The sequence below is a fragment of the Amphiura filiformis genome, chromosome 18 (assembly GCF_039555335.1).
Source record: "Amphiura filiformis chromosome 18, Afil_fr2py, whole genome shotgun sequence".
Lineage (NCBI taxonomy): Eukaryota > Metazoa > Echinodermata > Ophiuroidea > Amphilepidida > Amphiuridae > Amphiura > Amphiura filiformis.
In genome coordinates this window covers 19,096,423-19,122,735 of record NC_092645.1, presented here as the reverse complement: position 1 = coordinate 19,122,735, position 26,313 = coordinate 19,096,423, and the positions used below count along the sequence as shown (strand labels likewise).

The 26,313-nt window shown below is 37.0% G+C and overlaps 1 protein-coding gene across 3 annotated transcripts in view; it reads left to right on the top strand.

Moving 5' to 3' along the window:
• LOC140139961 (uncharacterized) overlaps positions 1-25,167 on the top strand; it is a 57,082-nt gene extending 31,915 nt beyond the window's left edge. For 2 of the 3 annotated variants that reach the window (XM_072161747.1, XM_072161746.1), the window contains exons 4-13: positions 9,052-9,126; positions 9,819-9,952; positions 13,565-13,617; positions 17,603-17,673; positions 18,563-19,073; positions 19,818-19,993; positions 21,202-21,351; positions 21,848-21,934; positions 23,146-23,314; positions 24,140-25,167. In XM_072161747.1, the coding sequence (XP_072017848.1) occupies positions 9,052-9,126; positions 9,819-9,952; positions 13,565-13,617; positions 17,603-17,673; positions 18,563-19,073; positions 19,818-19,993; positions 21,202-21,351; positions 21,848-21,934; positions 23,146-23,314; positions 24,140-25,083 (2,370 nt within the window). In that variant the 3' untranslated portion in view covers positions 25,084-25,167. Of the gene's footprint in view, positions 1-9,051; positions 9,127-9,818; positions 9,953-11,734; positions 11,800-13,564; positions 13,618-17,602; positions 17,674-18,562; positions 19,074-19,817; positions 19,994-21,201; positions 21,352-21,847; positions 21,935-23,145; positions 23,315-24,139 lie in introns of those variants that run through there. The other variant, XM_072161748.1, reaches the window with a different exon arrangement.
• The last annotated feature ends 1,146 nt before the right edge of the window (positions 25,168-26,313 follow it).

Here is a 26,313-nt window from a genome sequence, read left to right as displayed (position 1 = left end):
AAGAAAAGACATAAAAACACATAATAACCTACACTTACCAATACCAATCATCCATAATAAATAAACACAAGTCCTAGATACTAGGCGGCAAGTACTGAGTGTTTGGAACAAACACACTACTCTTTGGCAGGAATGAATACTGAAGCAGTTTGTTGTAATATAAAAGTATAAAAGATATGTCCAGAATACAAAAAAATAGTTTCTATAAAAAGGCACAATTTGGCATGTGAAAGCACACGTTTCTGAGCTGCAAGAATATCTGCTTGGTCAACAAGATCAATAAGTTTTTGTCATAAATCAAACAATTTATGATGTCCAAAGATCCTACTCAAACTTGACCAAGATTTCACTTTGGTTCAAATAAATTGACAAAAAATAATACTGCTTTTGTTTATCAAATGGAATGCCTCATGCATGAATACAAAAAAATATCAAATATGGAAATAAATATAAACTATGTACTATTAACAACTCTGATAGACCTTGCAAAACCTGAGTTTAAAATGTCCCATGAATACAAATGCAAAGCCTCTTAAAAAGTGTGTTTGTGAATCACAAAAGTTGCATGAACACACAAGTTTTCTAGACATTTAAATATGATAAAACATTGTTTACAAAATATCTTAGCATGAGCAGAGTTCCCAATTATCCCAAAAAATATTAATGAAGAAACAAATCCAATGAAAGACAGCCCAATTTGACACGATCACCTCCCTATTAATTTAACAGCAAAAATCATTCATTCCCTCCCGTGCATAACCAATGCTAAATATCCCAAATAAATTTATAATTGAACTCCATTCATACTAAGATACTAGACCTGAAGAATAAAATCTCATAAACCACTTCGAATTATAAAACAACAAGGCCTGGTACATGTAAGTTTCATCTGACTAAGGCACAATATTTGAAAGTCTAAACATGAGATGAAATCAACTAAGTAAAATCACAAAGGCCGAAAAGTTAACAAATATTTCATTTCATCATCAAAAAATCCACAAGTTGTTTTTATAAAAACACACTTTGAGATAAATAGAACTCCAGCTGTGCAATCAATGCAATGTATGCTTTTGGCAATTAGGTTGAAAAGAACAAAGGAATTGACATGCATGACTCATGGCTTATGTCAACACACACAGATCTGTTGGGCGTCACAGCAAAACTTTCATCACACAGCAAAATACAAGAAAAAGTATAACTTAAACACGCTTGATTTCAGCCAAATTAATTTGTATAGGTGCTGGAATTGCACCAAACTTCTCTGAAACTATCATAGATTGGCATGGTAGCCATGAATTTTTAATGACAAAATGAAAAGAAGCAATTTTGGAGGTTTTAAACCATCATCTCAATGGCAATGAAATTGTGCACTAAGACCATACACTGAAACTACTGCACTCATGCTTTTGGGCAAAAGTTTTATAACATGGCCTAATTTTGGAGATCTATAATATTATAATACAGAAGTTAAAAGACTTACCAGTATTATCCCAGGCACAAAATATAAAATCTTTCCAGCACACAGCTCCTCACACAGCTCTAACTTGGTAAACTTTCTGCCCACACAGAGCTCCCACACAGTATAAATCTAGTAAATTAAGTAACTTTTCCCTCACATAGAGTCCACACAGTATCAAATCTAGTAATTAAGTAACTTTTCTCTCACATAGAGTCCACACAGTATGAATCTTTCTGGGTGTGCAACTGGGTTTTGATAAGGCCTAATTTGCATAATTGGGGGCAGTATAATTGGGGGCAGTATAATTGGGGTGTTTCTAATAATTGGTAGACAGTGGTTTTATTTTATGCATTTAAAGAGGTACCTTTCAATATCCCATTACAACTACATCTATAGTTTATAAATAAAATGACTTGCAAATATATACCAATTGGATAAATTTCCTGGCAAATTCATAATTGCTTATTATCTGCAATAATTGTTATTATTATTACCATTAATAGATCATAAATAGGTATACAACAAAGTTACGCGATGACACAAAATTGACAAAAGCAACAACTTGCAAGAGTGTTGATATAAGATTAATCGCTTTGTTGACAAAAATGCTTGGGAGCTTGTTGAAACAGGCTGGCTGCCTTAAAATAGCATTGTTAATTAATAATTCACAGGTGTAGGGCCGCAATATAAAAAATATATTGATGTTTACCAGAATTTCCATGTTGTTCAATCTCAACATTTTGAGAGAGAGAAAAAATTTGCATATTAATTAAGAAGATTTTGGTATTAAAACTTGTGATGAAAAGGAAGCTGGTCAGTTTCTCTCTCTGACTTATAATTGTAAAAAACAAAACCCAAAAAAACAAAACAAGACCCAATACAATCGATGTTAAAACAGTTTACAAGAGAGTATTAAAAGTGCAGTTAGAGCAACATAATTTTTTATCCTCTTCATGTATACATACATGTATGTTTCATCATGCAGGTACTGGTATTATAGCTGAGGCTACAAAATGGAATGGATCAGAAAAAAATAATGCTATCATCAAATGTGACGTGTCATGTCAAAAGGAGACACTTTTGGGCAGGTTATGAATTTTGAGGTTTTTACATATCTTAAATATAGAGATATTTTGCTCCACAACGCCGTTTTCCCCAATGAAATCGGACATTCCTAAGCGAAGATATTGAGTTCAGAAGTATAAAATTGGAAATTGAGATATCGGCCTTTAAAAATATTATTGACAATGTTGAGAGTAGGAATTAACTTGAAAAATGTCTCAAAAAATACAAGATGCCAGTTATATTCAGGTCTGAAACTATCAGACAATATTTTTAACATTAATAACATCACAAATTCGCAACAAACCCAAATTGTGAAAAATTCACCCTCGGTCAGATTTTTGGCTATTTCTCCATTTACAATCCTGCCCAAAAGTGTCTCCTTTTGACATGACACATCACAAATTATAAGAGCCAACATTCATAATGTGCTCCAATTCATAATGAGCCAAGCCATTTTGTAAAATGTTGCATTTTATGCTGCAACATATTTTGTACACACACACACAAAGTCGGAATCCACAACTTTGCTTTATTTTGTGGAGAGGATAGATTAAAAAAGTTAAATTAGCACTTTGAAGCGGTGATAATGCAGTAAAAATGAATTACATGATTCGAAACGTGGATACATTTTGAAGTGAGTGAAATTAAATTATGCGTGAAAAAATATGTGTGTTTGTAATGTGCGGTGAATGGAATTCAGCGATATACTGTGTTTGTTCGGTGCGATGCATTATCATATACTTGTGTGCTGATGTGCCGTATGCTATTATTAGTAAAGGGAACACAGCATGAATATAGTCATTGATGTATGCGCAGTACGGAGGGGAAAAGGAGGGTTTTTGAAGAGGAAACATTCATCAGGTCGCTGTTACAGAATGTTAATGTGCCGTTCGCTTGAAAATGAATTTTACAAGTAGAGCTATTTTTGTAGAAAAAATTCTCACTGCTGGTAAAATAGAGGTAAATTAAAGAGGTTTTCTGCTCTGCCCAAAAGTTAAATGAAATTACATTACATTTATGATGATAATGAACACGGCAACAAATAAATAGGTGCTAATTTTGAAAATATTTCCTATTCCAGAAAATTAAAGACACTGTTAGTAACTCGCTATTTAATAATAACATCTTAAGAATTAAAAAAATGCTTTGTAGATATATCAGCACGGCTGTTTTTGTCATTTTTGCCAAATTTCCCATGGAAAAAAAATACCACCCAAAAAACTAATTACACTGATAATGCCTTTAAACTTGCAGTGATAATGCGCTATTCCAGTTGAAATCCATACACCCCCTGTGGAATATGTGATTTTAATCTCAGGGAGTGTGACTTTTAAAATGGGGTTACATGAATGGCTGAGTCCATTAGAAATCTATGCCCCTTGTTAGTGAGATTATTTAAAGTCAAATCTTCCAAAGTGGGTACAAAATGTATTTCAACTGGAATAGCTAAGTCTTAATCGTTGTTGGGCAGGCAAAAACCCTATGAAATCATTGGCCCCTGAACATGTTTAAAGCAAAACTTCCTATCTAACCTGTTGGCAATTTTGTATGAAACATGTTCAGGGGCCACAAGCACATTGAGGTTTTTCCTGCCCAACAATATCTCTTAGTGAAGAGGTGCTAGAGATTGTCAGCTTTGAAATGTACAGGAACACTGCATAGTGGAATATTTTTACTGGGTTAATTTTTCATGATTTGATCAATATGGACAGTTCAGTGGGTAAGGGTATTAAATTTGCATTTTCAAAAATATTCATATTGAGTACTATGTGTAATAAATCAAAAAATCGTGATTGCCTATTCAAACGAGAAAAGCGCAAAAAATTTAATTGAAACCCATGAAAATATCCCGCTATAACAGCAAAAGAGATAATGCATGCTACTATTGGTAAATTAAAGTAAATCTGAACGGACATTTCAGAAATATCTGATAATACACTTTGGCTCTGCACATTATAATTCTCATAGTCCAGTGTAGAAGTGACTGATTAAAAAAAAAAAAAGAAAAAAAAAAGCACTTAAAACCTTTATGTGCTTCAAATGCAATTTGCAAGCATTTTTCATTGTTCCCTGAGAATTTTGACAACAATAGCAATTAATTTCAATACAGCTTGCATTGTCCACAGCATGTGATCTGCAGATATATGTAGTTGGTCGAATAATGGCTATTTTCTGATGAAATCCCTCGCTAACTTGAGAAATTTCAAGGCTCCAATTCTCAGAAAATTGTACAAGAGACCTGGAGTTTTTACATGACTCTTCAGTATCAGCTTTTTACTGGGCGTTAACATTTTGTTTTGTGCGTTTTTTTATCTCTAAAATGTGTTTTAATTCTTGAACTATATTTTTTATTATTAGTAGGACTTATTTTATTTCAAAATCATTCATGTTAATGGGTGAATAGTGTATTAAGTACAAATTTATAAATTTATGGGTTTTTTTGTATAAAAGGGTAAAGTAGAAAAATATGAAATTTGAAGAAAGAATTTATCAAGTCAATTGAAGAGTATGCAATTTTATCTTTGATGCTCAAATAATTTAAGGCAAACATCTCGAAAATTTCATAATTTTTTTTTCTTTTGATGTCATGATTTTCCTTTGTTCCAGTTAAACGAAAAATGCTGAGACTGAAATTTCAAGGAAATTCAGTGGCATTTATAGAAAGTCACTACTGGTCATCATAAAACACTCACAAGGCTATTGTTTATCATAGAGATTTGGCCAAAAATGAGCTAAAATTTCATGTTGGTACACGTTTTGCTGACTTTTGCAATGACTCATTTTTGACATCAAGGTTGATGAATAAATTTGCATAGTAACGACTTCACGGAAATCTTGGATGGTGATTGGGGGAAAGTGACTGGTGTGGAGTCCATTGGTTTATGCCAGCGATGTTGCATTTAGTGCTTAATTTATTAAATAATAAACGACTGGACAGGGCATAAATTTGCATACTATTATGAAATGAGATGAATCTTGGATGGCAACTGGGAGGAAATGGTATGTCAGCAATGCATTGCATTGTCTGCAGTTTGTCTGTCATTTATTATGATAATGTTTGGACCTGACACAATGTGACAATGGGGAAGCATCTTCCTGCAATTTGAACAAAAGATAGTGGATGTGAAAAGAAACTGGTAGATAAAACAGATTTGATATGTGGTTCTTTTTTTAAAGATTTTATTTAAAACTTATTTACAATTTAAATTTAATAATTTATAAAAATCGGTCAATTTCTCCACTCGTACTTTTAACAAATAATGCACATAAGAGGTTGGTAGTTATTTTTCCAAATTCTTTTGTCGGATTAAATAATATAAATTGGTTTTTTATTTCACCTGGCTATAATTATATTGAATATTAAAAATATCTTTCCAATACAAGAAAGGGAAACTGTAAAAACACTTGGTGGGGTCAAAATTTCATTCAACATTTAAAATTCCTTTTCTAGTCGGTCACATATTTTTGCTGAAGTGTACAATTTGGAAAAATCTGTGAACTTTGTACATGGTTCAAATAATGCAAAATTGTTATTTTATTACATTTCAATGGTGATAATTTTAGTTCGGTTATGGGTAATATAATTTCCACTTTGTGTGGTAATATATCCACTTGATAAGTCTCTAACCGCAGTCTTATTGCCACACTTTGCGCATGGCATATTCATTCCGCAGGATGGCATGCGATAAAGACTAGTCTCGTTCAACATGTTTATACTTGCCCTGACCCATTTGTGTACATGCATTGAGTTGGCTGATCCCTGTCAGTGGTTGTGTTGTGCATGAGATTGGACTTGGGTCGGGATATAGAGCCCTATAGTGACATGGAACCAATGAGATTTAAGGAATAGGGGTTTTTTTTTCTTCGTTTTTTTTCCTCCAGATTTTTGCATTTTCTTTTAATTTGAATCATGCGAAGTATAGTTTTAAAAATGTACCAGGAATACAATACAGTGAAATGATTGTGTATTAAAATCATCTTTTTGTTTTAAATAATTTTGTTGAAGTACTTAATTTGTTAAATTTGACAAATAAAATTCAAGATTATTGTATGAAAAAGAAGAAATTTATGCTCAGTGCTTAAAAAATCTTTTCAAGTGATTTTTAATTTTTTTTATTTAATTTATTTATTTACCGTATTACATTTTGTTTTTCATTATTTTAGGTTTCTAGTGTAGATTTAGGTTCATTCAGATTTTTTTCATTTGTTTATTTGTTTTATCACATTTTTAAAATATCAGGACTTAGATGCTTATTGTACGATGGAAACTGTTTTAAGCCTTTTGGTCAATGCAATGCAAACAAATAAATACTGTATACCAATTCATGTATATCCACCCCTTTAGCTCTAACTTGCTGAATATCTTGTACAATTTAATTGTCATAAAATAATTGAAACCATTTGCTGGTGATATATTGCCATACAGGTGTACGTCTGTCATAATAAAACTCCAGATCAATTCAATGGCATAGCCAGGGGAGGGGGGGGGGGCAAAGGTTAGCTGTACCCCTGTGAGAAGTCTTGTCCACTTCTTGTGCCCTTTGGGATGCTGGCTGCCCTGATATTTCAGATTTTTAAAACCCATTTTTTACCATTTTTCTAAATCTCTCCCCCCCCCCTTGAAAGTTGCCTTACACCACTGGAAATGTCCTGGCTTCCCCACTGGATCCAGGCCCAGAAATTTGTTTCAAAAACCTCTTTGTTTTTCAGTGACATAAAAACCCAACATCAAGACATCCTCCTATCTTATCCTTAGTCATTCATGTTCCCAACAAAAACCACTGGGCTATTCCAGTTGAAATCCATCACCCCTATGACAGATGTAACCTTTATCTTCCATAGGGCATGTGAATTTCAACTGGAATAGCCCATTGATCAGCATCTGTAAAGATAAATACACTCATGAAATTATTCACCGTGGGAGTATTATATATTCATCATGAGCTCTTTCCTGCCATGTGTAGGTATATGCACCGCGTAATGATTACGATGCGAATCACTCGCATCTCATTACTGGCCCAGTTATCTTGCATGTACATGAATTGGCAGTGTGTCTGTGACATGGTTGCAACCATTATTTCAGTTTTTCAGTCATTTCTTTTGTTGTTGATGTTGTTCAGGCATGTAATGATCAGCTTCTGTGTTCCTAGGGAGTAAAGCCAAAAGCCCGGCCACTGAGAATTTTGTCATGATATTGATTAGAGGGGGAGAGTATCTAAAAACTGCTGATTTAACAGATGTATTTTCCTGGTCGATTTACCTGTGAATAATTTTTGAAGGGCAGTCTGTGCCCCCCCTCCCTTCCTGTGGTAAAAGCCAAGTTGGTGTTGCCTTTTTTTCCTAATTCCTCTGTTCTTATGCTGGTCAGCAGTGAGGGTTGATAGTGGGTTTTTCAAATCAAGATATAAAGTAGAATATGGACATGCATACAGGTCGATTTCTTCATAGTTTTAGCTTTTACCAAATTGTTAAATATAATGTTATGTGAATAAAAGCAGGGAACACATTTAGGGGGCATTATCCTCCTGTACCCCTAGGATTGATTCCTCTCCACCAATACATGATCACTGGTTTTTTTTAACGAATCAATTAGCCAATCCCAACTAGGGACTGCATCAAAACCAATGCATGCACACCTCAGTGAAGACAGACTAGGAATTTCATCAGTAATTTGACTTATTCATGAGGGATGAAATTGAGATAGGGAGGGTCTACCGTACGGATTAGGGATTTATCGCTAAATTCTATTAGATGGCTGCACTTTTAAAGGGGTGCATACTAAGATGATTTGGAATTTAGTATCACATCTGAGTGAGAAAATGCTACCGGTATTTCAAAATGGTAATTGAAAGGGTGAATGAATATTTTGTGGGCTTATTGCATGTTGGAACAAATATAGGGTGTTCTACTCCCCTCCACCGATTATGAACTGATCAAAGTATAACTCCCTTGTATATGGCTCCGGGGTCACTCCCATTGTGGCCTGTACACCATCCGCATGATAATGAAAACGCGTAAAAGGGTAGTTTTTGTGGGTAGGCACGACACGCGATATCGCGTTTAGGGTGTCAAAAACATGAAAATTGGAAAAAAGGGTAGCAAAATTGCAATTGCTAAATACGCGGAAATGAAATTTAGGGTATGAAATTTGATATTAGGAATGAAATCCCTGTTTAGGGTGTCGTTTTAGCCAAGGGTTAAATCCTTGTTTAGGGTGCTTTTCAAATGTTGATTATCGCGGATGGTGTACAGGCTACAATGGGAGTGACCCCCCCCCCCCCGGGATATGGCTTGACTAGTAAGTATATTTCAAATGGAAGGTACCCAATTGTCTATTCTAGTTGGAAACCATACTCCCTCTGGAAGACTTACGCTAAATCTTCCACAGGGATTTCAAATAAGATACAGTAGCTCTATTTGGGTAACAACTTAGTGTATGTAATTAATTATGTTTAATGGTTTTGTTGAATACATTACATGGTACCCTAATAAATCCAATTTGTGCACACTTTTATCTTTCTTTACAGGTGACTCCTAGTCCAGAATTTCTCAAAATTTTAAGAACTGTAGGAGCTGATAAGTCTGTCCTCACCGCCAGAGAGGTAGGTTTTATGTAGATCACAGAAAATCAAATATAAACGCAATGAGCAGGGAATTTCTTGGGAAAATGGCATTTGAAGGAAATTTGGCTTCTTCAGATCTATAAAGGGATATGAAATCGTCTCTTGAAGGAATTTAGCCTATGCCAGGGAATTTTGCTGAAAATTTGTTTGAATAATATTGTCCTATTCCTAAAAGGAATATAGATTTATAAGACCTAGATCCAGTGTAAATGAGTAAGAAAATGGCTGAAAGGAACAATCACTATCATACCTTAAATTTTAATTTCTTGGGGCATCCATTTTCAAGGCCACTGGGCAAACACAAAGAAGGGCACCAAGGTCAACTAGTAAGATCTGGGATATCAAGGCTTAAACTGAAAAAGGGCAGGCAATGGCCTTGGAGGCCTCCCTAAAATTCGAGCCCTGATCACCATAGTACATGTAGTACTGAAGCTGTAATCAGTTGAATCTGGTAAGTATTTACAAATTGTAAATGCAAAGACTGATGGCTCCTTGGCCACGTCATTGTTGCATTGTCAGTTGCTTTAAAAAATATGGTAAAAACAAAATATTAAAGGCATTATTTGGATCTTTAATAATTGCACAGACAAAACACACTTACAAACATATAATGAAAGCCAGTGTGATCACTAACTAAATGTGTAATATTATCATTATCGCCCCCCATCCAGGTGTTGTCGTATTTAATCAAATATATCAGCAGTAAACAACTCTATGATGAGCAGGATCCCAAGAAGGTATACTGCAAGAATGACCCTCTGGGCAAAGTATTCCGAGTGGATATGTTCACCATTAAGGATGCAAAGTAAGTATATACCTAACGTCGTCCTCATCATTATACCGTCAGATTTCAAATGGCTGCCTTGTGTGATTTTATTATTACTGTAATCTAAATGAGATTAAATTATAAAATTAATTTTATAGTACTGAGGTATTATCACAATATTGAAATCCTATGTCCATTCATTAAAGATAAAAGTCCCCTGTCCAATAAGATAAAATAACAATATGAAATACAACAATGATAATAAAAATCACACAAGGCAGCTTTTTGCGATACAACAGCATGTGATGAGGACGACGGCATCGCACTTGCCACCAGAGATAAACTCGGAATGTTGCACCTGACGTCAGGGCAGAGACACGCCGTGATTGGTTGCTGACCTGCGCAGTACGGCATACATGTATTTCGTCTCATTGACAAGACGTCAGGCACAACATTCCAAGGTTAATTCTGTCGGTGACTTCAGCAATAATTAGCCAATAGGCCTGTTTCTGAGACATCACCAATCAATTGATATTGGGTCCAGCATTCGAGTCATTCAAGCACAAACGCAAAATACCACTGCCAGTATGAGCGATGACAGTTGTGTGACACCGATGCGCATAATGGCCACGGCATGATCTTCAAGGCGCTTATCAATATTTTAGGACATGAACGTGTGGTTCACCTGTATTGTTTCTTCAGACCCAATATCGATTAAGTGACGTCACAGAAAAAAGGTCCACAGATTTTCCTTCTAAGTTAGCTCACATTGGCCCCTACAGCCCTCTGACAATTATTTGCTGATATTTCTCAAAATGAAAGATGTACATCTTAAAAAGGAAAAACATTGCCATGGAATTTAAACACTACTCTAGCAGTTCAGCAGATCTTGTGGGTCTTCTGATATGGCTATAAAAAACTATTTTGTTCCCAATAGGGTTCCTGTAACTTAATGCAAAATGTGTTGGGTGTGTTTAAAAAAATGTGACTCAGGATTTATGGTAGCATACCGTAAAAATTCTTTAATAAGCTTATATTAACAAATTCCTCAGACAAGAACAGTTTTTTTTATTAGTTTGTCAAAACTTTTTCATTTTTTCCTTTAATTTACAAATATCTGTAACACATATTTAATATGTCACATTATTCGTGCTGAGTAGGGTAGATATAAAAATTACACAAGTTTTTTGAAACTTAGATGGATTGATTTTTACAGGATTTATTGATTTTGCATTGCTTGTACAACAAAATGTATGAGGACAAAATAATAATTTTTTATCTGGATTTCTAAAATTAAAAAAAATGCGGCAAACAATATTGTATAAAAACAAAATATGTGCAGTCCATGGGAACAAACTGGCTTTTTTAGCCTAAGTGTCAATTTTTATTTTTTTCATATTTTGACACATCTCAAGAACCACAAGATCTTTTGAACCGAAAGTGCAGTATTTGAATTCCTTGATGATTTTTAAACTATAAAAATTGTAAAGAAATTATACAATTAAAAAACCAAGACAACTTTAATGCATCCAAGTTGTGGATTGTTCCTAAAACATCAGGAGAAAATTGTGTACCAGTAAAATCATGAATATATAATGTATTCTATTTGGAATTGGAGCTGATTTAGTCCTTAAAAATGTGTATTTTGGAGGAAAAGAGATGGTATTGAATTTGATTTTGTGTCAAAAAATCAACTCAATATCAACTCTGTTGAGGAAGGAGGAATACCGAAAGAGGAACATTTGTTTTAACACCCCATTTGGGCTTCTTTGTTTCTGTTTTAAAAACATTTTCATTTGCAGCATATGGACACATGGTGAAGTATGATGAAAAAGGTCAAGAGGTCAAAGGTCATATATTTATATTACAGAGACCTGAATCAATAGGTGAACTTTTTGTATTCTTACTTAACAGCGTATATAATCGCCGACCTTTTTCGCCGACGTTACATACCAATGAAGAGTGGAACATACGTAGCTTTCAAGAGCAAAGTTGTTGACTGGGCCATGTGGGGATTTGGGTTTTTGTCTTGCCTGTATTTTACAGGAGAGACTAGGGATATTAGTACTCAAAAAAAGCATGTCCACATCCAGGGATGTCCCTCTATCTGTCTGCTTTTATGTGCCCATTCCTTATGGATCTTCAATGTGGATGGTGGTGAAAACTCTAAAGCCACCTGTTTCATAAAATGGGCTATTCTAGGCACCACATCGAATTTGGTCCTATAGAACTATCAGTGCCCGGTTAGGTACAGATGAATCTTGACATCACTCCATGGTGATGTAATCAATTTTAACAAGTATAATAATCAACAGTTGCATAGTATTATTGTTTTTCATTTAAATAAAAAACAAAATGCACTGTACAAATGTTCAGGGTGCGATAAAAAGTGCCATCGGTACCTCTTTGGGCGCCAATAGCACCATAGGACCAAAAAGGATCTTGTGCCCTAGTTGAAATCTATATACCCCCTATGGAAGACATGACCTTAATCTCCCACACAGGGGGTGTACATGTAGATTTCAAATGGAGTTCCCCATTCAGGTAACCCCTTTGGAATTCACACTCCCTGTGTGGAAGATTAAGGTCATGTCTTCCATAGGGGGTGCTGGAATTCAAATGGAATAGCTCAATATGCTAATTAAATAGGATATTTGCATAATGTAGGCCCAATTGCATTTCTTTTACAGCAGCAAGTTCATTACTTCCAAATTCTCTGGTCATAAACTTGACTCCCATTATAGGGTTACATGTATTTCAAAATCAGGCAAGATTTGTGGTTTGAGAACCACTTTGTTCTGTAGCCCTAAGAATAGATGTTATGGCATAATAATGTTGAAACATTTTTGAATGTAGCATTGTTGAAGTTTATTTTGGCCAATTGTACATGTCATCGTATGCTCAAACTCACATGTACAAGCAATTTGAAACAGTAACAGGATCTTGTTCCGCTGCCTCAACAAACAATGTGTTGTAATATCACACATGTTGTAACATTGTGAAATGGAACCCACATGGTCCAGTAAATTGACTTTGCCCTGGAATTTATTTTCAGTATTCAAAATGTCCACTTTGAGGTGACTTCGTAATTACGATTCCTCATGATGCTAGCTAACATTTCATACATAACCATATTACTACACTTCATCCACGGTTATCCTTTCCCTCCATTAACTAACAAATTATTCTTATCATCAACGAATACTAACATTGCAAGGTGAATTTCAACGAGAAACGTTTGTCTTTTAGTGAACTTCAACTTCTTATATTGCGACGTCAATGTTATAGTCTTAAACACATGTGTAGAGTGACAGTAACATGTAAGATAATAACCAACTCATTAAGTTCATTGTTCTATCAGAGGTCAAAGGTATGGGTCAAAGGTATAGGTCAGAGGTCAGAATAAGTATAGAACAAGAAGTGCTGAATGTGATTTCATCCTTGTTTGGGCGGTATGTTCATTGTTCAAGAATCCATTCAGGCACAGATTCTCTAAAAGGAGAAATAATTAGATCTGTACATACAGCTTTTCAGATGATAATCAAAGAACGCATGTGGTTTCTTGAAATTGATAACGAATAGACAACTCTTTATGATAATATGAGACAAGTGATGGGCACCTTCTAAAGTCTTTGTTTTCTTTTGTTTCAGAAAATTGCTGTTTGATAACATGACAGTTGTCAATAGAGGGACAACACTACCAAGTAAGTAATTTGTAAATGTAATGTAACAATGTGTCATTAATGTATTAATTAATTAATATATTAATTGTCTTTTGACCAACAGCATTAAAGTATTTATGTCTACAGTACTATTACTAAATAATGAATAAATTATTAGGGAAGTCAGTTGAATATGATCAACATTATGGGCAATTTTAATAGTTATAATGCAATAATTTGATTCTTTAATTGTCTTGTTGGGAAAAATCATTAAAAACTGAATTCTACCTTCCCCTTACTTTTTTCTTGCGTAAAAGATTGCGTCATTCACTTGTCACTTAGTATTCAGTTTCCTGTGTAACCACACAGTAGAGAATCATACCTTCCCATGATGCATTGCAGAAAGTATTCTAAATGGGCTAATCCATCTAAACTCCACACTACCCCTGTGGAAGATTTTGGAAATATCTTCCACAGGGTTCCACAGGGGGAGTATGCATTTCAAATGGAATGAATATATAAGGCAGCTCCATCTAAATTGTATACACCCTCTGCGAAAGATTCAACTTGAATCTTCTACAGAGGGTGTATGCGATTCAAATGGAGCTGCTGAATACGTTCATTCCATTTGAAATGCATACTCCCGCTGTGGAAGATATTAGCAAAATCTTCCACAGGGGTAGTGTGGATTTTGGATGGAATAGCCCAATCACACATGGGAGGAAGCTAGAATGTGGTCATTGTTCATAGAACTTCAGCAGAGTCAGATGCATTAAGGGAAGGCTGTGACGGTTTCCTGAATAACCGTATTAATAGAATAATACATACATACACATCAGAAATTGACAAAGAGTTTTTGAGTTGGCCCACTTCTGTCAAGTTCTGTGTAAATCTCAATTTTAGGTGCTATTCAGTTGAATCCATACACTTTATGGAAGACATGACCTTTAATCTGCCTAAAGAGGGGGTGTAGATTTCAAATGGAGGTCATCCCCATTTGAAATTCACACTTCCTGTGTGGAAGATTAAGGTCATGTCTTCAATAGGGGGTGTATGGATTTCACCTGGAATAGTCCAGTAAGGCATGATGGGAATGCTGTGGCAGTTTCCTGAATAACCGTATTAATACAATACATCAGAAATTCACAGAGTTTTTTTTGAGTTGGCACACTTCTGTGCAAATCCGAAATACATGTTTGAACTTGTTACCGATCAAAGCTGAAATCAAATAAGCTGTATAAGTTGGATATATTCATTAAAAACCTTTCTATGACCAAAACTTGTATGAAGGTAAAGACAACAATATTGTGCGATGTTGGAACAGTAGGTGTTATTTGCACAAGTTGCGTTAACCCTCGTAACACCGATGTTAATGCGCAGACGACGGATATCAAAGTTTGTAGCAAATTCTACCGACTTTTTAACCGGAATTTGAAGCAATTATTTGTGTAGGCATCTTCATGAAAATAATTCTTTTTTCTCATGAATCTGTACGAGTTACCAATATGCCAATATTTTTTTGTCCTGGGTTATCTGAGAAGCTCTTTGGGTAAATCGTAAGATGGTTTGTGTATACATGTTTGTAGGTTAAAATATATCTTGCATGCAAAGAATTAGAAGCTAGTGTTAGGATCATGTAGTTGGACAGCTCCCATTAGACTTTCTATTGACATGTTCATATGTGCCCATCCACCACAAACTGGTCGTAAAGTCGGCATTTTCCATTTTGAGATACAATCAAAAACAGTATATGGATTTCTATGTAAAATGTATAAGAAAGTTGACCTTTGATGAACCATAACTTCACTTCCAGATGTCCGATGAAGCTGGTTGAGGTGTCATTTTAAAGCTGAAAGTGCATTCTTTTAAAATCTGCAATAAACAGAAAATGATCTAGAGCCGACTTTACTACCACTTTGTGGTGGATGGTCACATATTATGTCAAGCTCAAAATGACATTTTGGTTTCAACCTTCCTGCCTGTTGCACTCTATGTGGTGATTTATAACCAAGTGAGCTATTCCAGTTGAAATCCATACACCTATGAAAGACATGACCTTAATATTTTACACAGGGAGTGTGAATTTCAAATGGGGTTATCTGAATGGGTGACTCCATTTGAAATCTACACTCTCTGTGAGAGAGATTAAGGTATTGTCCCCCATAGGGGATATTTGTTTCAACTGGAATAGTAGGAGTGGTTATCAGGACTGCAGCATCAACCAAACCCACAATTGGTAACCATGCAATACTTTTGAATTTTTCGGTACCAATGGAATGGTTACAGAAGCAATTTGGCCACTTCTTGGTGGCTTTACCTAACCATAATGATTCCATTATTTCACCAAATGTGTATCCCTTTGTTAGATAAGTAAACACTTCATATATCCAAGACAGGGTCATCTATTTTGATATGGCTTATTTTTCCATACCCTAGTTTTCAAGAGATGTATATTCTTTCAAATGCTTCAAATATGGGTAAAAAGGCCTTCTCCTTCCAAAACTTCCCTTGTCTTGTTTTGCTGTTCCATTTGATATTCACACTCCCCACTGTTAACAATTTAGCAAACGTATTCAATAAATGGAGTATGGGATTTCAACTAGAAAATTTTGTAACTTACATTTTGAAATACTCACTAGTTGTGGAAGATATACATCTAGGCAAAATCATAATACAATAGCAGCATGAGTTTCAAAACACTTAACCCTAGCTACTTCCATTTGATACACATACTCCCTCTGTGGAAGAGTTTTCTTATAATTATGTTTACGCAGGGGTAGGGCCGATTGGATATGAAAGAGTCCATTCTACTTCCATGTTTACAATCAGTTTATTCACCACTGAAGGACAAAACCATACAACACCAGAAGGCAGCCTTAAAACTTAACATTTCTGCCACCATTAGTACTACCCACATTTGTTCAGTTTGGTTGTGTAATAATAAGTGGAGAAAGCGGGTAAGGAAATCTGGCTGGAATACATGTCCAAGCATGCCTAATGGTAACTGCCTACCTGTCTGTCAGGAGACCTTTACCATTGACTCCTTCTTTCCTACGAGATATTGCAACATGTTTAACCTATTTTCACCTCATTAGTCTGATTTTGGTTGTTTATACCCTGTTGCCAGATTTCTGTGCCAAATATGGGCATGTTGAAACCTTTTTTTTTTTTTAAATCGTAGACTTTATCCAACAGAAAGGTGTGTAAATATGCTATTTCTTTTGAAATCCACACTCCCCTGTAGGAGATTTAATTTTAAGAAAAGTCTTCCACAGAGGTAGTATGTTTTTCAAATAGAATTGGCTAAAGTTGATTATTTTGAATCCTGCACTTTCCCTGTATTATGCCTTTACCTATACATCTTCCACAACTGGAGTGAGTATTTAAAAAGGAAGTTACCCAATTGTCTATTCTAATTGAAACCCATACTCCCTCTGTGGAAGACTTTCACATGTAAATCTTCCAGGGGGAGTATGAATTTCAAATGGAATAGTCTAATTGACATTGAGTGGAAGTAATTAAATCAGGATTAACAGTGATACTTTGTAGATATTAAAAGAGCAGCTTTTGAAAGGTTAATATTGATCTGTGCTAATCTTATTGCTGTAATATATGTATAATTATACAAGTTGCATTTTTCCAACGCATGATTTGTTCAACTAGTGGGCCGATTGAAAGGTAACAAATATTTTTGTTTGTCCCCACAATGGAATTCAGAATTGCATAATGTATGTCAAGTGCCGAGAGCCTTTTCGAAGTATGGCGTACACAAAAGTGAGGGCAGTATTCAATCTGGGTAAAACCCTGCAAATTCAAAAGACATTACCCACTTCGTGCAGTGCCATCCTATTGTGTCCGCCATATCTCGAAAAGGCTAATTCCACCTCTGATGACAGCAGTTGACCCCTTGCAGAATCCAAAGAGGTTTTTATACCCTTCCAAGAATTTCATTCCTTTTTCCAAGAATTTCACTTGGTGTTGATATAAAACCTGCTTATAATTGGTCAATATTTGGTTATATTTTCAGGTCTCACTGGTCACATCTCAGAGGAGAAGAAGAATAATTACTTCACATTAGTTCAACGTCAGTTTCATGAGGTAGGTATATTTTTATGTATTACAATCTAGGTTGAAAAATCAGGTATTTGATTCATCTTTTTTGACAAGCATTTATACAGCACTCTATAAAGCACAGAATACCAGATTCAGATCACATGGGTGGAGGGGATGCAGTGATTTATAGTGTGCTACCCACAGGCGCAACGCCTAGACCTTGATCAACAAGTCTCGGCACACTTTACAAGTTGTCACTGTAACATACACAATGATTTCTAATGTGCCATGCATAACTGGTTGCATTGCACATGACCAACATGGCCACAAGCAGGGCTCGAAATAAGGAGGGCCCAAGGGCCCTCGGTCCCCGAAAATTAGTGAGGGCCCACAAAAGACACATCCGGCGGGCCCAAATGGCCTGCAAAGTTTGTGACAATTTGCTCACTTTTTTGTGGGGTTCATAGGTTAAAACCAATGGCCCAAATTTGGGCCCACAAAAATTTGTGAGGGCCCTCGAACATTTAAGATCAAGGGCCCAAATGGCCCTCAGAAATTTTGGCTTATTTCGAGGCCTGACAAGTGTGTAATGAATTGTAAATATGGGGCTTATTCTGTTGGAAATATCGACACACACTTTGTGGAAGATTTCAAACAAGTATTCCACAGATGGAATAGTATATTTTTCAAATGGAATTGGCTAGTATCAACTTCCACTGTATATGGCTTTACCTGTATCCGCCGGACAACTAGACATCAAGTGGAGTGAGTATTTCATATGGAAGTTAACCAATTATGTATTCGGTTTTAAGCACATACTCCCTTTGTTGAAGACTTGAGCTAAATCTTCCACAGGGAGAGTGTGGCTCTCAAATGGAATATAGCCCAATTCTTGTAATTAATGTGTGGTTTTTTTTTCTTCTGTTTTTTGTAGGAACAATTCCCGGACATGATCCTGCCATCCAAACAGGCCATAAGGCAAGTGCAACAAACAAACCAGGAAACACCGACAGCTACCATCACTGAACCAGTGTCATCTATACCAAGTATATCAGTGGCACCATGCACTGAGTCTACACCAATGGATAGTTTCGATGGTGATGAAGCGCCCTCTACATCACAGATGCCAAAAAGTAATCGCCGCAATCCTCTCGTTCCGATTGGGTTAGATGCTCACGATCCCCCGGCTCCTGCTATGATGGCTCCGGTTCCAACACTCCCTGCAGCCACGACAGTTGCCCCGCGTCAGTACGCTCCCAATCCTCTCAGTAGTATGTCGGTCAGCATGGATACGGCGGAGGATGTGAAGAAGGCCACGGCTAATGTGGCAAATCTCTTCAGAAGCGTCAGTCTTGATGTAGATCCGTGCCAGGAGGGGCCGTCCACGGCGCCAAGCATCCCAGATTCGCCGACTCATAGGCAAAGCAAACCTGAGGGAAAACGAAGTAAGTATCCTGTACTAAGTTTGTTTAGGCAAAGGAAAAACCCCATTTTACTGGCCTGACCATCCCAGATTTTGCATTTTGGTTTTTTTTTTAACTGTATGAAATTAATTACAGCCTGCAATTTGTTGCAAAACAAAGATTTTTGTCAGATTTTCAGGCTTTCAGTATTTTTATGGTCATATAGCGAATCCACCTTGCATGGTAAGTTGTCCACCCATAGACCAGGGTTTTGTTGCCTTTGAGCTAACTGATTTTTTTCATTCAACCCTACCTACCTAAGTTCAGTCTTGGGCAGCGACTGTTGCTAGAATGTTGCTTTGAAGTCAACTGGTAGTGATTTGATGCTGGGCAAGTTTTGATTGATATATCGGCACTCAGTTGATTGGATAAAAATCTTGTCGCAGCGTACCTACCGCTGGGTCAAGACAGTCGTCATCAACAGGGTCACAAAGGGTCAGTCATGACCCATAGGAGAATGATGACGACATGTAGACATGAAAAATATCATAATAAAGGCTACACTCATTGGACTATTCTAGTTGAAATCCATACACTCCCTATGGAAGACATGATCTTCCACACTGGGCATGTGAATCTACAAACCCTGTGTTGGAGATTAGGGTCATGTCTTTCATAGGGATTATGAATGCTTAGTGTGATACAGACATCACAATATTCTGCCTACCACACATAACTACCTTCTTGCTAATAAATAATTGATGACTCTTCTTCCCTTCACCATAGCAACCAAGACGAGACAACCTTCTGATTCATCAGACAGCAAGTCGAAGACTCCCAACAAGAGTCCTCCATCTCAAAGTGATGCCAGCGAAGGTGCTGCAGCAAGACAGTGGGTGAGACTTCACTACTGCCCTGGCGAAGACACCAAATCTCTGAGCAGTGAACGACTCAGTGTTAATGTAAGATTGCATTTGGATCCAGTATGTGGGAACCATTGGTGGCACCAGGAAGGGGGACATGGGGTATCCCCTAATCCCATCTTGGGCTTTTCCCCTAGTCTAAATAAGAAATCAAGAAAATTACCCCTTTTTTGGGCCAAAAAAAATCCCCATTTTAGGCAAATTTTTTCCCCGCCCCAAAAGAAAATTATTTCCCCCCTCATAAAAAGTTCTGGTATCACCACTGGTCAGCACAGTACTTGTATTATTGTAAATGTCTATGTAGTTATGTGACGCCATTTGACAAGTGATGCATTGATGCAGCCACTGGGATATACACTTGGGTACTGCTTTGAGGAAGTGAAAAGGTGTCAAACATGATTCGTTTTGGCTGGTCTCTTCAAAATGATCAGGGGCTGGGATCCACCTTCTCTGCGGGATTGACTGGCACTTGCAGTCCTTTTCGCATTCCTCGGTTGCTTGGTTCTTCTAATTAGTGGATTGTAAACTGGAGAAGCCTAAGTTAGGCCTATAAAAAAAAATTGTTTGATTGGCGTAACCCAACCTACCCTAAAATTAAGCCCGACCCTAACTTTTTTTTTGTTGCAAAAAATAATAAAAATGTAAAAAAATAAATAAAAATAAATAAATTACAAAAAAACGGAAAAAAAAAGTTCCAAAGCCTTTATGAAACGAAATTTACAGCTTATGTTACGCCAATCAAACAATTTTTTTTAGGCCTTACTTGTCCCCCTGCCTTCTAATCCAAATTGCTTCTTTGATCAGAGAAAACCTTAAGAAAGATGAAAACCAGCAAACAAAACTGATTAGAGAAGCAGTTTGGATTAGGAGGGGCCAAAAACAGACAACCGGGACATTGGCAGTTACTCTCTATGCCATGTAAACGAGACACCAGCAAAGTCCCAGAAGTAATGGTCAGTCCTTGGGGAAGTTCCTGGGAAAAGGGGGATCCCAGTAGTCATTCTGAAGAAGCCATCAGCTAAGATGGCAAAAGTCTTAAACCAGTAATTTTTTGTTAGTTATTCAGAAAATCTATTCACTAGTAAAGTAATGTTAAAAATAAAGCTTTGTTTATTCTGATTTTAAAAAGTAGCACTAACAAGTGTAGGAATTGCTGGAAGAGAGACCATTTAAAAAAAGATTAATTTAATTTAAAACTTTCAGTATTCTGTTTAATTAATTTGTAATTAAAATCCTCTTTCTTTCAGGATTATGAGACAGTGGTAGTAGCTGACTCTTCAGACGATCTCTGGTTTGTGGAGCAGGAGGTTTCAGAATTTGAGATAGAGTACTCAGTGGGCGACTCCAGCGAAGGTTTTGCTAGCAATGGCTCGGATGATAGCAGTAGTGAAACTGAGGTAATTATAAAAGACAAATACATAGTGACTTATTTAGGTTAAATATTCATGCCATAGGATAGTATTTCTACTGACAACACAGAACACTGGTTTTACCTTGGTATTACAAGTAGAGACAATTCTTTATTGAGCGAGATAAACAAGTCGATCCGTATATGACACAATAAATGTTCTTGCAAAGCCCTTGTTGTATGCACCATTTAAATTTAGTAATTATCAGACCGCTACAACGAGGATATCTCCTGGAAGACAAGTTTAGTATATAAATCAGCATTCAAACTAAAGATACAGCCTGCTTAAGACCACTTCATGTCAGTGCTTTGACTATGGAAATAAATCCAAAAGCAAAGGATAATGTGAAACTGCTGGAATTTTTTGAAATCCTTTTTCATAAGGAGGGAATGAAAACAATGAGTAGAAAAAGATGTGACAGGCTGATGCTACCCTAAAAAGTGCCGGTATGAAAAAATAATGTAATATTGCTTTTTTATTACAGATGGTATTTGAAGTTGCACCTGATGATAGTAGTGACTCAAGGTGGGCCGATGACAGTTCTAGTACAGATACAGAGATTTCTGATCAGGTAGGTGATCATTTCACCCATTTGTTAGGTAATGCTCTGCATGCTAGCCACAGGCTTTAACATCAAAAAGTGTTAGGTATTGAGATATTCTATAAAATATCAAGAGCTATCTTAAGAACCACTGAGTATTTTAATACATTTTTTATGCTGATTCCAAGTGAAAATCTACAATTCTGAAATTTTTGAAATATTTGCGACTTGTCGTCTGCAGTTGACACCTGTGTGGAGAGGTTTAATATATATTCCAATTTTATTTGTTTACAATCAAAGTAGTTAGTCCTTCCTGACTCTGCCATCTGTTGTATTGTCTGTAATCTTACTAGAGTTCCCTTTAAAAGGCTGTGGGGATATCTTAATATTCTTGACCAGGCAGATACTTTTGAAGTCTTAAGCTGAATTTATACTCGATCGCCGAGCAATTGCGATTAAACGCTTTTGGAAAGCGATGGGCAATCGTCAAATTTTGCAATGCATCGCCCGTCGCTTTTGCATTTATATTTATCACGGCGATAGCGATTGCAGACGACAATTAAAATATTCTAAATGCCACAAAATACATTTTTATAACATCAGTTGCTGTCAATAATTATTGTTTTGAATTAATTCATCACCAAAAGTTAATAATCGAGAAAGGTAAATTAATTAGCAAAATAATAGATCCATTTGGTTGTATATGATTGGTTGACGCATTCACGTGTCAAGCGATATCGCTGGGAAGTTGAGATTTCTTCAACTTGCAAAAGCGACATTGTTTTTGCCTCAGCGATTTGTATTGATTGATCGGCTTGATGCTCTGGATATTTAAGTAAACATTGAGCATGCGTGAGAATCGCTTTTCTGCAAAAAATTCAGCTTTAGAACTTCAGCTGTATGGTTGGAAAAAGTTTGAAATCTAAGTAGATACATCCTTGGAATTTTGGATCAGATTTTGGCTATCTCTCTCAAAAAAAGTACAAGAAATCCCTGCTGCATTAATGTGTTGTGTGCTCTTCACCCCTATTACCTCTCCCTGTCTAAGTCTTCAAATGGGTACTGGCTTTATTCAATGCTGGGAAGGTAACAGACATGATGTGGAGATGGTGCAGTGATCCCCCGCAGCAATATTACAAGGAAGAGTCGCAATCGCTTTGAAAGAGACTCTCACTTTGGCCGTAGTTTGAGTTGAAAGATTTTGGTACTAATTTTCCTAATTTATTTGATTCCTATTATAGGATAAATGGGACTGCATCGAATGTCAGAATCGTAACCCTCCAGTAGATAGGTACTGCAATCGTTGTTGGGCGCTCCGCACCGGATGGCTTCCCGACGAGCAGCGGATGACGCTACGAGAGCGACTTCTAAACCAGGCCAAGCTGCTGAGACGAACAAATTCTGCCCCAGGTAGGTGCAGCCATGTTTTTATCAGTTTTGTAGCTGGGTCCCTTATACTTAACTGTGTACAATGAGCTTGTTTATAATCCAAACCATCTACTCTCTACTGAGGATTGTTTTTGCTCAAAACATATCTGATGTGAAAAAGGATACAATATGGCATCTAGAGATCGCAATTTTGTTGAATGTTGCAAAAAGATACAGAAGCACTTGAAACAGATTGGATGGTGGATAGACCCTTTGGTTAAAAATCTGTATAAGTGGAAATGGTATCACAATCGCTAGCTTAGAGTAGTGATGAATTTGTGCATTTTTGATCCAAGACTACTTGCATCCCTGATTATAAATGTGTCAGTATTTCCTGTGTAACCCTTTGTTATTGTGACAATTAAACTTTTAATTTGAATACCTTTCTATTCTGATATGACAGAAAGATGAGATTTTTAGGGAAACCAAGCTAAAAATTAAAAATTAAATTTCAATGAACACCAGACTCATTTTGCTTAATCGTATCACATGTGTTGCCTTAGAGCTTGACAGATATCGGGGGTCAGAGCCAAAAGGCCCTAAGTACAAAAATGCCATGTAATAATACATGCGCTTTTGTACTTGGGGCCTTCTGGCTCTCACAGGGCTTAACATTTTCACTGATAACAGTTTCTGTAGCTATATATCTTGCTTATGGCTATACAATCATAAGGTGCCTAGAGCGGTTAGGATTATTTTGGTACCAAAATCTCATTTTGGCAAAATGGCACTGGGGCCTTTTGGCTCTAACTCCTCAATATATGAAATTATGAACTAATCAATATGTAATTTCTGTGTTTTTTATAGCTGGCAATTTGACAGCACATCCCCGACATCATCTACAACTGACTAAGGAGAACCTGCTGAAACACAACACGACTTGCCACGAAGAAGCTATGGATACGCTGGAAGCGTGTGAGGCCCAGGCGCCCATAATTCGCCCCGGTTGTAGCCAAACTCACGGCTACCCGAGTGACAACGTCAATACACAGTACCCGTCCAATCCATGCAGCGCAGGGGGTGTTGCGACCTTGCCGCCAGGAGAATTCTGCGATCGCAGTCACATCTCCATGACGTTAGGGACCACACCATACAATATTGGTGGCTTGGAAGCCATTCCTGATGATCCTGAAGGCATCGGAGATGAAGGGAGCATGTGCCCGTATCCGGAACCTTCTGAAAATCAAGATCATGATTTCCCAGATGGCAACGAGGATAAAGAAGAGACTGTTGGTAGGCAGCATAAAACAGGAGAAGAGAACGGAAATGGTGGTGGTGGCGCACAAGGTGGCCCCTCTAACTCTCAGAACCAGAGAGGTTTGGGAGGAGGCAACTATCCAGGATATAACTCTGGCCAAGGGGGCATATCAGATGGTAGCCCTAAACATGCCTTTGGTCAAGCAACATTTGGTCAGCCGACTTTTGGTCAAACAACATTTGGTCATAACCCTGTTGTGAATAACTCTCCCCCAAGTGACAATGGTCCGCGCATATTTGGTCAAGACCTCGAAGGGTATAGTCCGTCTGCCGGACCAAACCCCGGAGGGGTGCTCCATCAGGGTCATTTCAGGAGCTGTCTATCGGTGACAAGTGACGACTCCCATCATGCAACATGTTCAGCTAATACACTCTCACCCGAGTCGGAGCTAGATGATGAGAAGGCCACAAATTCATTCAATCTGGTAGAAAATGACCCGATCGCCAGGAAACGTATGAAATTGGATACGCAAAGGCAAGATTCTGGTATATAGGTCTCAGTCAGGAGTTTACAGAGAGGTCGAGAGCGCCCCATGAAGTGTGCAATAATAATTATGTGCATACGCATGGGGATCCACCCTCTCGGGGAGACGAGACACTCCTCCGCATCAGAGCTCGAGAGTGGCATGATTGGTAGTCAAGAATCTACCATTCCATCCAGCGGGGGGGAATCGACAAAACGGTGCAATTGAATCAAATGCCTTTGACAGTGCAGGACCCTCGACCTCTGGGGACGGACAAACCCGGCAGCCGGATATTTGCGGGTTTTGCTTCAAGCGACCAAAAAACGCCAGCATCATTCACGGCAAAACTGGACATCAGGTCTGCTGCTACCAGTGTGCAAAGAAGCTGCGTCGCCGCGGGAAACCCTGCCCTATCTGTCGTCAGAGCATCCAGGCTGTTATCAAGAATTTCCTCGTTTAACGTTTGTTGATAATCGGCTTAATAAGTAGTGTGCTATTGTTCAAATTATATATATAAATATATTATTGTCTTATGTGATATATAGTAATTGTGGTTAACAATTTTTTGTGGTGTTTCAAAAACCCAGGTATTTTATGAAGCCAAAATTTACTGTTATGATGAATATCATTATTATTGTTCTCACACCGTTTAAGGTAACTATTTACAGCATATCGTGCTGCCCAAAAAGAATATTTTGAAATGTTGTTGATTTAGATTTAGTCTCCTTATGTGTAGTGTGTTTGTAACACCACCAGTATTGGGTGTGCTTTTTAGGGTAGGGCCAAAAAATGTGTGCATCACAAAAATAGTCAAGCTAACTTCTCTGTTTTCACAAATCTCACATTTTCCCACAAACTTTTAAATAACATGCACTGTTGCTAGGTAACCAGCATTTTGTAGGCAAGGTTGCGTAATAAAGGGTTAACAAGTTCCCAGTTAAGACTTGGAATAAATCGAAAAGTTGTTTGCTGAAATTACATAAGATATTGGTAGCTTGTTTTGTTTTACGCACCTGGCTGACTTTACATGTCACGCATCATTGCATTTGATCACAAAGGCTCATGATGTACGAAAAAGATACAGTTTTGAAAATGCAACTTTTCTTACATAATGAGGGGTTGTGCCCGAACACAACGACATCTGACATTGTAAATTTGACCAGATGTGTAATACAATATAGGCTATATCTTTATAATTATTTAATTTCATAAAAAAAACACTTTTCAATCTGTTTTAGGTCCTAGGGGAAAACTTAAAAC